The sequence below is a fragment of the Leuresthes tenuis genome, unplaced genomic scaffold (genome assembly GCF_036924035.1).
Source record: "Leuresthes tenuis unplaced genomic scaffold, fLeuTen1.0.hap1 SCAF_16, whole genome shotgun sequence".
Classification (NCBI taxonomy): Eukaryota; Metazoa; Chordata; class Actinopteri; order Atheriniformes; family Atherinopsidae; genus Leuresthes; species Leuresthes tenuis.
Window position 1 is genome coordinate 10,697,069 of NW_027325370.1, and position 11,096 is coordinate 10,708,164.

The 11,096-nt window shown below is 40.7% G+C and overlaps 1 protein-coding gene across 3 annotated transcripts; it reads left to right on the forward strand.

The window, feature by feature from the left end:
* The first annotated feature begins 797 nt into the window (after positions 1–797).
* Positions 798–11,049, forward strand: znf362b (zinc finger protein 362b). Of its 3 annotated transcripts, none has more exons than XM_072366898.1 (9): positions 798–933; positions 3,022–3,085; positions 3,368–3,629; positions 4,005–4,184; positions 4,495–4,813; positions 6,521–6,745; positions 7,243–7,321; positions 8,151–8,309; positions 8,727–11,049. In XM_072366898.1, exons 2-9 carry the CDS (start codon positions 3,023–3,025, stop codon positions 8,841–8,843), a joined length of 1,404 nt encoding a protein of 467 aa, XP_072222999.1. In that variant the 5' UTR covers positions 798–933; position 3,022; the 3' UTR covers positions 8,844–11,049. The 3 variants fall into 3 exon arrangements, with proteins under 3 accessions (XP_072222999.1, XP_072223002.1, XP_072223001.1); XM_072366901.1 differs by having other exon boundaries at positions 4,005–4,109; XM_072366900.1 differs by having other exon boundaries at positions 3,395–3,629.
* Positions 11,050–11,096: the final 47 nt, after the last annotated feature.

Consider the following 11,096-nt stretch of genomic DNA (forward strand, 5'->3'; position numbering starts at 1 on the left):
AATGTCACTTGAGCAACATGGCTGCAATGTACTGTAGATAACACTTAAAACTCATGGTGTGTTTTCAGTTTGCACAATTAGAAGTTTTGGTGAGCCACATGTGAGCTAATAGAGACCAGGGGAGTCGTTCAGTTACTCATTTATTACTGGCAGAGATATGTGAAAAGATGATATGCAAAACAGAAAAATAAGTTGATATAAACGCTTTTGTGTCCTTTAACTCCGATACAATGTTTCTGCCCATTTCTAAACCTGTGCAGAAACCTGCATAATCTCCCTTGTGCGTCATTTTAATACCTCTATCTCACCGAGGCCTTTACCTGCTTTAAAGTAAAGAACCTGATCTGTTTCGTACTGAGTTCACATTGAGAGAGAATGCCAGTGCATTCAAGTTTTGGGTCAGCTTCAGTCTGTTCTCCAACTGCAGCAGATTCAATAACACTTTGGTCTGAGCTAATGAAATATCATGCATTCTGCAGATTAACGAGCCCATGTAGTCGGAGCAACTTCGATATTTAAACACCCTGACGAGAGTTTTTTTTTTCTCCGTTTCTCTCGACGGGTCAAATCGGTATTTTTTATCGCGCTCCCTAAATGTCTTTGTACGAGCATTTGGCGTTTAGGCAAACGAAGTTCATCTTCCTCTGCGGATCTGCTGGCTCAATCCAACCAAACAGTTAAACTCATAAGAACGGTCAAGTAACCACCGTGAAGCACCTCGCGGTAAACGTAAAGAAACGGAGCCGTCTGATAAAAATCCGAAGCAACATTTGCAGATTTCCCTCCGTGTGCCTGTTCTGTGCTGCGCCTGCAGCAGCACCCAGAAGTGAACAAAGCGACCCGGAAGCGGTGGTCCGACTGGAGGCAGAAAGAACATCAACCTTTTATATTATAGCAGTACTCGCAAGACAATATCTGCAACCAGGACATAAGGTATTTATGCATGTCTTTTGCGTGTTTTCGCTGCTGTGCGTTTCTCCGACAGGCGGTAGCTTCTTAGATGCGTGCATTGTTCGCAAAATGCCATTTCTGCCCTTTGATTCGCCCAAAAGTTACAGAATGTGAAAAAAGCACCAAAAGTGCAATTTTGGTAAGATGGCCAAGCGTCTCTCGGAAGGTGATGCCCTGTGTGCTGGGGATATTTTTTGGCATGAACGCATCGACATGCTTTTTTTGGAATCGGCGCAATGAGTCCAGCTTGTCCGTTTCCGTGCTGTTTTTTTTTTTTTTTTTGTGCAGGGCATGGTTGTTGTAGGAAGTGTCAGTTTTTTTAAGAGGTGGGGAGGCCGGGCTATTCAAACCTGCAATTCGCCGTAAACAATCATTCGTGCCTTTGACATGATAAACACACCTTTGTGTCCGTCCCTCGGCCGCTTTCTCCCCCGCGCGCAACATCCTCCCCGCGACAAGATGTTCACGCTCCTAAAATTTTTGGGGTCTGCAGAATATGGCGTCCCGCCTTATAAAAATAAGGCTGCCATTTTTGTTTCTCTTTTGTCTGGAAATGTTTTAAGAAAACTGTCTGAGAATGTCTGAGTCGCACCGGGAGGCTCGATCAGCACGATCCTCTCATCAGTCCGCGTCCAGAGGTGCTTCTAGACCGCCGACATGTCCGAAAAGTCATAGAGGGCAAAGTTTTTGGGGATTTTTTTTCTCCATCGCGTTTGTCTGAATTTTTAAAGCGACGGCCACTTATTTTTCAGGAATTCAGACAAAAGGGGCAGAGGAGCTTGGAGCTAAAGGGCTATGGCTCCGTCAGGCTAATGTCTTGTTTTTTTTAAAAGAGGAACAGACATCTCGAGGTGACATTGAGGAGGTGGAGTTGCGATCATTTTAATAATTTAAGGGTGCTAGTTTGACACATGGGGGGTGGAGGGGCAGTCGAAAGTAAATTAAACACACTTTAGTTATAAGCACAAAATGAACACGGCAAGTTTTTACATAGTTCATCCAGTCACAAATCCAGGCTTTATTACTAACTTATTAATAATCATATAAAATCTTGCTTTGCTTCATTCTCAGTTGCGGATCCTTACACAGATCTTGTCATTTAAAAAAAGAAAAGAAAGAAAGTCTACTTGATTTTTCCACCTTTCATCTGCCTCCTCCTCTGAGGATGGTGTTGTTCAGTTGTCATGGAGATGGCCCTTGCATCATGAGTAAACTTATCCTGAGGAAGACTGTGAGGCGTAAATTAGGTATGGGAAAACCCAGAGAGTGGGGCTAGAGTTAAGATTTTAAATGACAAAAGTAAAGCCTGATTAATACTGGATTTATGTGACTAAGTTTGTTCAGATTTTTATGGAGTCAATCTTGAAGATATTGATATATGTGGGAATATTTCTATTAATTGTACAAACTATATATTAAGTTATACTAAAACAAACAAACAAAAAAGGTATGTGCCATCTCCTCAGCATCTTCTGCTACTTGTGCTGCAAGCACTATTGTAAACAGTGAAGTAAAATAATATCTAACTTACTTCCATGAACAACAAGATAATACATGCAGACCCCTGTACGGATCCCTCTGCGATGGGTCACGATCTAAGCTAGAAGATCAGCTGAAACATAAGGTGGTCAGGCTTAAGTGAAAGTATGTTATCAAAGGCAAGAATATATTTGTGAGGCACTGAAAAACAATTCAGCTCAAGAAATGGTCAAATGTCAGACTAAAAATTGTTGAATTAGTGCAGAATTTTTGTAATTTCTTACAAAATCACGAGTATGTGAAGGCGACTGAAGGAGAAATGCAGAAATTGACCGTTCGTCTACGTTGGGAGCGTCTGCAGCCACACTGTAGGAAGGGTTTTATAATGAATTAATGCGTAATGCTTTATAATAACATAATGCTAATTTAAGCCTGTACAAAACTGATGTGTGATGCATGTGGTTTGTCAGCTCTAACTCTGTCAGCCCAGGCTTTTTTTCCTTCTTCTTCTTTTCAGAATATTTGAACATGTCACACATCCTGACAGACTTTCTTTCGTAAGATAACTAAAGTCAATATCATTCACTTCAGGATGGCAGAGCCTCGATTTAACAACCCGTATTTCTGGCCACCGCCACCATCCATGCCAGGCCAGGTAAGTTATTCACAACATGTAATTACTGTGGCATTTCCTCCCTTGAATTCTATCTGTTTCCATGTGTGAATGTCTTTTCAGCCATTCAGCTCCAGTTTGTCACAGAAAGAAACCCTCAGGTCGAGAATCTGTCGCAGCGTGTCACTTCAGATTAAAAGAAATTAAACTTGCGCTGTGTGCTTGTCACTGTCTTTTGTGCTGCAATGTGTTTTTTGGGGGGCATGAATGACATTCACACACGGTGGCTGTTTTCTGTTGAGCATGACCCGTTAACCCTTTCAGCTGGATAACCTGGTCCTCATTAACAAGATCAAGGAACAGCTGATGGCTGAGAAGATTCGACCCCTGCACCTGCCACCTACCTCCACCCCCTCTCAGCAGTCTTTGCTTGTGCCCACCTCGTCCCCGGATGGCAGCGCTCAGCATGGCATGTCAGTGCCAAAGCCTCAGCCGCAGCAGATGCCTGGCCACCACCCACATTCACAGGCCTCTGGACAGCCGGACATTGCTCTACATGCTCGCTCTGCCTCCAGCTCTGGACCAGGTATTGTCATCGATTTGTAGTGTTTGGGACGCTTTCTTTTAGAGTGCAAAGCTGCATTTTCTCATGTGCAATTTCAGGCATCAGTAACAAAACTCATCCCACTGGCACTACTGTAGGAACTTTTCAAACCATTGCCCATTCATTGCTGAATTATTAAGTAGCTACAGTGAAGTTAATGAGTGATCAAACTGATACATGATACACATATCAAGGTGTGGGCCTGACTTACTTTGATGTAACTTTAGATGAAGACCTCAGTTTGGTCGTTTGATGCATCAGATATGGAGACACGAGCACAACACGGTATCAGATCGGTCTGAATTAATATACATTTCACGGTTTACTGACTAAATGCCATCATTTCACAATTTCCAGATGGAAACATGGACGACAAGTCGGCAGTAAAGGCCAAAGGATTATGGGAAGACTGGCACATGAGACAGCTCAGTGAGCAACCTGGCCGAGTCAACCATCGATCAAGTACTGCATTTACTTGTTCTGTTGGCATCAAACAATCCGCCTTTGGTTTTACCTCAATCAACAGCCCTGTGATAGGTCATTGCTATTATATCATTAATATATAAAATGTATATAAATTGTCATGGTAGATTGGGGTACAATGAAGGACATGCAGTTCATTGTAAATTATTTTAGAATCTGATTATTATATCTTTGGGGAAATAATCAGAAGCCACTAGATGAATGGAGTGAAAGGACGTGTGTATAGTGAAAAAGGTACGAACTGAATGGCATGCATTTGAAACTGGAGAGTGAGTATAAATAATTGTAAAAATGCTTTGAAGCCACTTGTGCTATTTGTAATATTGTCTATGTGCTAATGTAATTCCGGTTTCCAATTCCACAGGTCTTGCTCCTTCATCTCGACCCGACAGTCACAGCACCTCAGAGGCCCTGACCCCCACGACTCCAACCTCCAGCAGCCAGAACCGCCTGGGTGGCGCTCCCTCTGTGAACATCATCTCCGGGCTGGCCAGTGGTCCTGGCATGGACCACATGAAGGCCGGAGGCTTGGCAGGACTCTTGGGCCCCCCACCGAAGGCACCTCGGGGCAGAAAGAAGATTAAAGCTGAAAACCCATCTGGGCCTCTTCTTGTGGTGCCGTACCCCATCCTCGCTGACCAAGGCTGTGTCACGGTTGCACCCAAAGAGGGAAAAACCTACAGGTTGGACACAAGGAGCTGCTCCTGTTGTTTTCAAGTTTATACTGCTTCATGTGTTGGGACGGGGCATAGTATCTAGTGCTGACCTTAAAAAGGAAATTCATAGATCTAATTGCGGTTTTCAAATAATCAACAAGTTTACTTGAGACAAAGTCGAGTTAGCAACCTGCAGATGGAGTTGTGGTCTCACGGAGACATCAGTTCGTGCTGAATGACAGCTTCAGTCTCCACGAGCACAGATAAGTTGGAAATAGAGGATTGACAGGAACATATAACAAACTTGATGCAACGTGCATCATCTTCACAGAGCATAAAGCTAAGTAAAGGTCAAAGGTGGGACAGGACCCCTAGAATCTAGATGGTAGAGCTGCTGGATGTGTGATGGTAGTTTTTCCTCGAAACAACCAGGAAGATGAGGTGGTGATACAGAGAATGAGTTGGAGATGTTCTTATTAACATTTTTCTCTACATTGTATGTAAAAGTTCATCTTCTGACTGAAATGCTCAGTTTGGCTTGTTTCTTTAAGCTCCCACTTTCTGAAAGGGTCATTCTCTCAATGGGGGTCAATGTGTTCCACGGTGAAGTCATCTAATAGGAAGGAAGAGAAGGCTGAACTACAAATGAAGCATCAGGCTGTCCAGGAGCACCGTTCTCTCTCAGCACAGTACTGTCAGTTACAGTTTGACTGTGCCATTTAAGCAGACCACCATTCTTGTCCAAGTATACAATGGATGGGTGCAGAATCAACATATTAATTGTAGTTGACTGGTTGGGAAAACATTAAAGACAATGTGCTGAACTTTATCTGTTGGAGATCACTGTGCATTTAAGTATAGCTGAATTCACTGCACAGGCGTTGTCTTTGAGTTACTTGAATGGTGATTTTGTCCGATGATGTTGCAATTATAGAATTAACATTTTATTAGAGCAGAGCGTATTTGAGTGTATTAAGTGTTTTATTAGACACTTATTACATGTGGAAATGTATTGAGTGTCCGTGAGTCTTAATGAGCTAATTTTCTTTCAGGATTTCTGGCAGGTTTAGCTATCTGACATTAGAAACAGAATGATTTGTGAATAAGAGCAGCTTTCTTTGGAATTCAACTGGCGCTTTACTGCACCGAGAGCTGTTTGAGTTCAGTTGAGCGTTTACATGCCACCTGATCTGGGTGTGTTTGCTTGGTTTGGAGAAGCTTCATTTTGTATGATTTCAGTCTGACTAACATGTTTACACACATTTTAAAAGTCTGGTTGTGTTCAGAATGACAATAATTTTGTTGTCATTAAATGTGCTTAGTTAGATTAGCTCTCTTTGGTGTGGATATTTGGCTTTGTACATTTCAAGACCTTTTATGTGCTTAACAAAGCTACATAAAGGTTTGAACTTTTTTTTTTTTTTACCTTACCCATAAGAAAAGGTGAAAATGTCAAAAGTGCATATTTTATCAATTTCTAATAGCTGTTAAAAAAACTGAGTGAGATCTACCTTCTTTTCTAAGGTTGGGATGCTAATTCACATATTACTTCTACATAATTTAATCGAGAATTCGCTGAGACATAGTGTTTTACTGCTTTGGTTATAGAATATCTTTCAGACATGCTCTTGATTCGTTTTGTCACGAAAATGGCTGAATAATGCTGGTGGCTTTCTACAAACTTAATCTTAACTCGTCTGAAACCGTATTTTTCTGTCCCTTTCTGTCACCAAGATGCAAAGTCTGCCCGCTCACCTTCCTAACAAAGTCAGAGATGCAGATTCATTCCAAGTCCCACACAGAGGCAAAACCACACAAGTGTCCCCATTGCTCCAAGACATTCGCCAATGCCTCGTACCTGTCCCAGCACCTGCGCATCCACCTGGGGATCAAACCCTATCACTGTTCCTACTGTGAGAACTCATTCCGTCAGCTGTCACACCTGCAGCAGCACACCAGGTCGGTGTTACTTCAGGAAAGAAAATAATCACACACTATAGAGTGACAGCAACTCACTTCCTGCATTATGGAAACTAGAAATGGAGTCTTATTTGTAAGGTCACCATAGTCTTGGACATAAATGAATTGCAACTAGTCTCGACTATATTAGATCTTGTTTTATTCTATTGTGATTTAAATGTGAGCTAAATTTCAAGTTAATTCTGTCGTTTAATCTCGTATGCAACTTTTTAGGTCAATGTTTCCCAGTCCTGGTCCTAGGAGAACCCATGCCTGGCATGTTTTAGATGTTTCCCTGCTCACAAATCACATATTGAAATGAATGGATCATTATTAGGATGCTCAATACTTGAGAATAAATGTGCTTGAGGGGGGAATCTTCTAAAAAATGCAGGGACAAGGGTCCCAAGGACCAGAAATGTAAAAGAATGTTTTTGGTGGTTGAGCTGCTGTGACCTTCATCAACAAAGCTGTTGGTCCCTTTTATTTCACTACAGAATCCACACTGGCGATAGGCCTTATAAATGTGCTCACCCTGGATGTGAAAAGGCTTTTACCCAGCTGTCTAACCTCCAGGTTTGTAAGAACTCCTCTCTTCTAATGCTAATGCTTTTATTGCTTGGATGAATTGTTGTCGCAGGATTCAGAATTACAGATGTTTAAATCAAAGTTCTAGTGTGTACAATATAGAGGGACCTATTCGGAGATGCTGTTATATTCCAAACTAGGTGTCATTAATGTAAAAAATTGCATGAAATGTAAGAGCTGTGAGCTAGTAAAGCCAAGTTAATACTAGACAAGTTCCCCAGTGTCATCAGATTGTACTGTTATAACCCTGCAGGGTTGGCTTCTCATGTGATTGGGAGGTTTGTAGTGTTGGTGGAATTCAAATTACTTGGGTGATCTACAGCAGAGAGTCACACACTACAAGATTTTTTGCCTCCCCTGACTGATCTATCTGATCTTTATCATACAATTCCAGTTGTCATGTTGACAAGCTTTCTCTTGTAGTTAGCGTTACGCAAACACAGGTAGCTCCTGGTGATTCAGTCCATATTACTCACCTGGTTTGTCATCTGCTCTGATTGGCTGTATTTCTTCACTCGCCAGCAACTCCCCACCGACTGCTCCAGTATATCAAAGCTAGATTTGGCCAGAGGCTGAGACATGTCCATGAGCCTCTCAAATCACATCTTTGAAGCATTCACACATAGCGATTAATGACTATTGAACTGCTGATTTGCCGGGGATCCGACTCATTTGTCTGGAGCCTTCAACTTTTGTCTGTGACTAAACAAATCAGGCTTAAAATCTTGTAGCGTGAACTTGGCTTTGTGACAATATCTTACACACCGGATCTCGAATGGACTGCTCTTACAACTTTTGTCTGCGTCTTCTCTCACAGTCTCACCAGAGGCAGCACAATAAAGATAAGCCGTATAAATGTCCCAACTGCTACCGTGCCTACTCAGACTCTGCATCGCTGCAGATCCATTTGTCAGCACATGCCATCAAAAACGCTAAGGCCTACTGCTGTAGCATGTGTGGCCGGGCATACACCTCAGTAAGTAAACCGTTTGTTTTTCTTGACATGTAACATTTCCCCTGTGTGTCATTAGACAGACTTCTTCACATGTTGATGATAAGATGGTGGTATTTGATTATAATCTGTCATCTTTGGAGTAGAGGCAGTCATGTTTATGTCTATGAACATTTAACTATGTGGCATGTTCTTCCCTTTGTTCAAACTCAGAAAGAGGAAGTGCTTTCAACTTGTCATTTTAAGATGTGGAAATACCAAGTAAAAATGACATTGTTTATACTGATCTGTGAGATGTCTGTTGAGTCTTTTTCCCTAAATAAATGACAATGTTTAAAATTGGCTTGTGAGTAAAAGGGTCAAATGTTCAAAAATGAAAAGGTCAGTACGCAGTAATGTCAGTCATTCATTTACTTCTGGTGTGTTTTCATGTCTTTATAGGAGACCTACCTTATGAAGCACATGTCCAAACACACAGTGGTGGAGCACCTAGTGAGTCACCAGTCACCCCAGAGGACCGAGTCCCCCACCCTCCCCATTCGCATCTCCCTCATCTGAGCTCCCTGGATGTTCAGCAGTAAGATTCAGGAGTTCACCTTCAGCTGGAGCTCATGAGGCCCTGCACCCACGGCCACCTACATAAGGCTTACATTAGCATTATGACCGCTGACATAAGCATTCAGTGTTGGATTCAGTAAACAGACTGCCTCCATCTGACTTGACTCGGGCTGTCTTGTCAAAAATGAGCACAGTGTTTTGTTTTTCTTTTCGTGAATGTAACAATAGAGCTTGATGTTGTCCGGGCGGATCGAGCGGCAAAGAATGTCTTGCGTCAGATTCAATAAGCACTTTCGTAAGCGTCATGTAAACCGCTGGATGCATTGGCCATTAAAACTATTTTAGCTGATTTTTAAAAAAAAAAAAGATAATTATTTTTATTTTCTCCATTTAATGGGTTTCTAAAATGTGCCAGACAATATTTACCCTTTTAAATAATTGAGAAAGTTGGAGAAAAAAAAGGAAAAAAAAACAAGTTTGCTGGGTGTATTCTGGAGACATCCAAAGATAATCTAAAAGCACTTTTCGGTCTTGTGGTTTTGACACAAATTGTTTCAATCTCGTTGGATGGAAAAATGCCAGAGGGCATTACTTGTGGCAGCTAAGAGTACAGACTGAGTACAAATAGGAGTCTTCTGTTACTTTCTTTTCTTTTCTTTTGTCTTTCTCCTCACATTTCTACACGAGGACAGGGGCCATCTTGAGTTTGACGAAAGGCAATCGGGTTGATGACAATTGAAACATTGAATGATTGTATTAAAAAGCTGAACTGTTGACTCTAGGGAAGAAAAACAGAGCAACACAGAAGGTAAGATAGCTAAATATTTAGTATTTTTCCCAAAAGATTTGACACTCCATATTTAACATTCACCTTTGTGTCGCCTTTATGATTTAAAAACATTAACAAAAAAAAACAAAAAACTTTTTCCCACCCAGGTGTTCTCTCGCAGGGGTTAGTGCCAAAATACGAACTTCTTTGAGGTTTTATAGAGAAAGCAGATAGTTTTAATGGTGCATGTATGCGTTCCCAATTCATTTAAGCTTGGAATATTATTAAGAATTTGAAATATATTTTGCGGAGTTTGAATATATTGCACATTGTGTCGGGTGCTGGTTGTACTCTGCTCGGCCGGTTTTTAAAAAATACATTTAAGATGAAATAAAGTTTTTTTTTCTTGTAAGTGGTTGATTTTAATTCCACCCAGTGGACCAAAATGTGAAGTTATGTACAGCTACTCTGACCCAGTAAAGTTTTTTTCTTTTTTTTTTTTTTTGGTTTTCTCAAATCAGATATAAGCTTTACCCATTTGGAATAAACTGCAGTATAAGTCATATTCAATAGGCCTATATTATGTGTGTATGCAGAGGTGAATCCTTGCCCTTTTTTTCCTCTTTGGTATTATTTCTCCTGTCCACAGTATTGTTTGTTGTATTTTTACTGTAACTGTAACCTCTGAATGGTACTAAAAGGGTTCCCTGTATTCTTCAGGGCACTTCGGAAAAAGGTGCTGCGGCCAGACGTTACGTTTGAGATGGAACTGAGAATAATGTAAAATACATATACAGTATATAGTATGTTTTCAAAAGAATAAGAAGTTATTACTCAAGCCACTGGCCTGAAAACAAGACACCTACGCCAACAGACCCTGCCTCTTCAACTTGCTCTCTCTCTTTTGAGATAATGGGAAAATGTACATGTTGCTGTACTGTAAAACACGTTTCATTTCTAGTACCAATTTTTAAGTTTCCATCAACCATGTTCGGTTTGGATTTTGTAAAAGTTTCTGAATTTTACTGTAATTATTTTAGTCTACCTGTATGTTATTAATATTCATGTTTTATATCAGTTCTTTACATGTAAGCCTTAACTGTTTTATCATCCCAGTCCCATTACTCTGTATTGTGTTCTGCAGTATTCAGTTGTGTAAACTTTTTTTTTTATTTTTGTTTAAATTTTGTTTCTTTCGCATGGAGTTCCTGAGCTGTAATCTGTATAACTGTTTAACCCATGTTCTCTTGAAAAGATATTGCGTAGATTTATTACACTTTTTCCTTGTCTTGCATTGTGGTTTCATATACAGTTTCTAGATGACTAAATATGCACAGCCAAGACCGAGAAGTTAAACTAAGGTTATCAGTGTTTAAAAAAAGGAAAAAAAAAGCTTTGTATCTTTACCTTGTTTAATAAACAGACTGTTATAAATTTGTCAGCGTGACTTTAATGAAGCCGAAAACTATAGCAGCCAGAGTAAA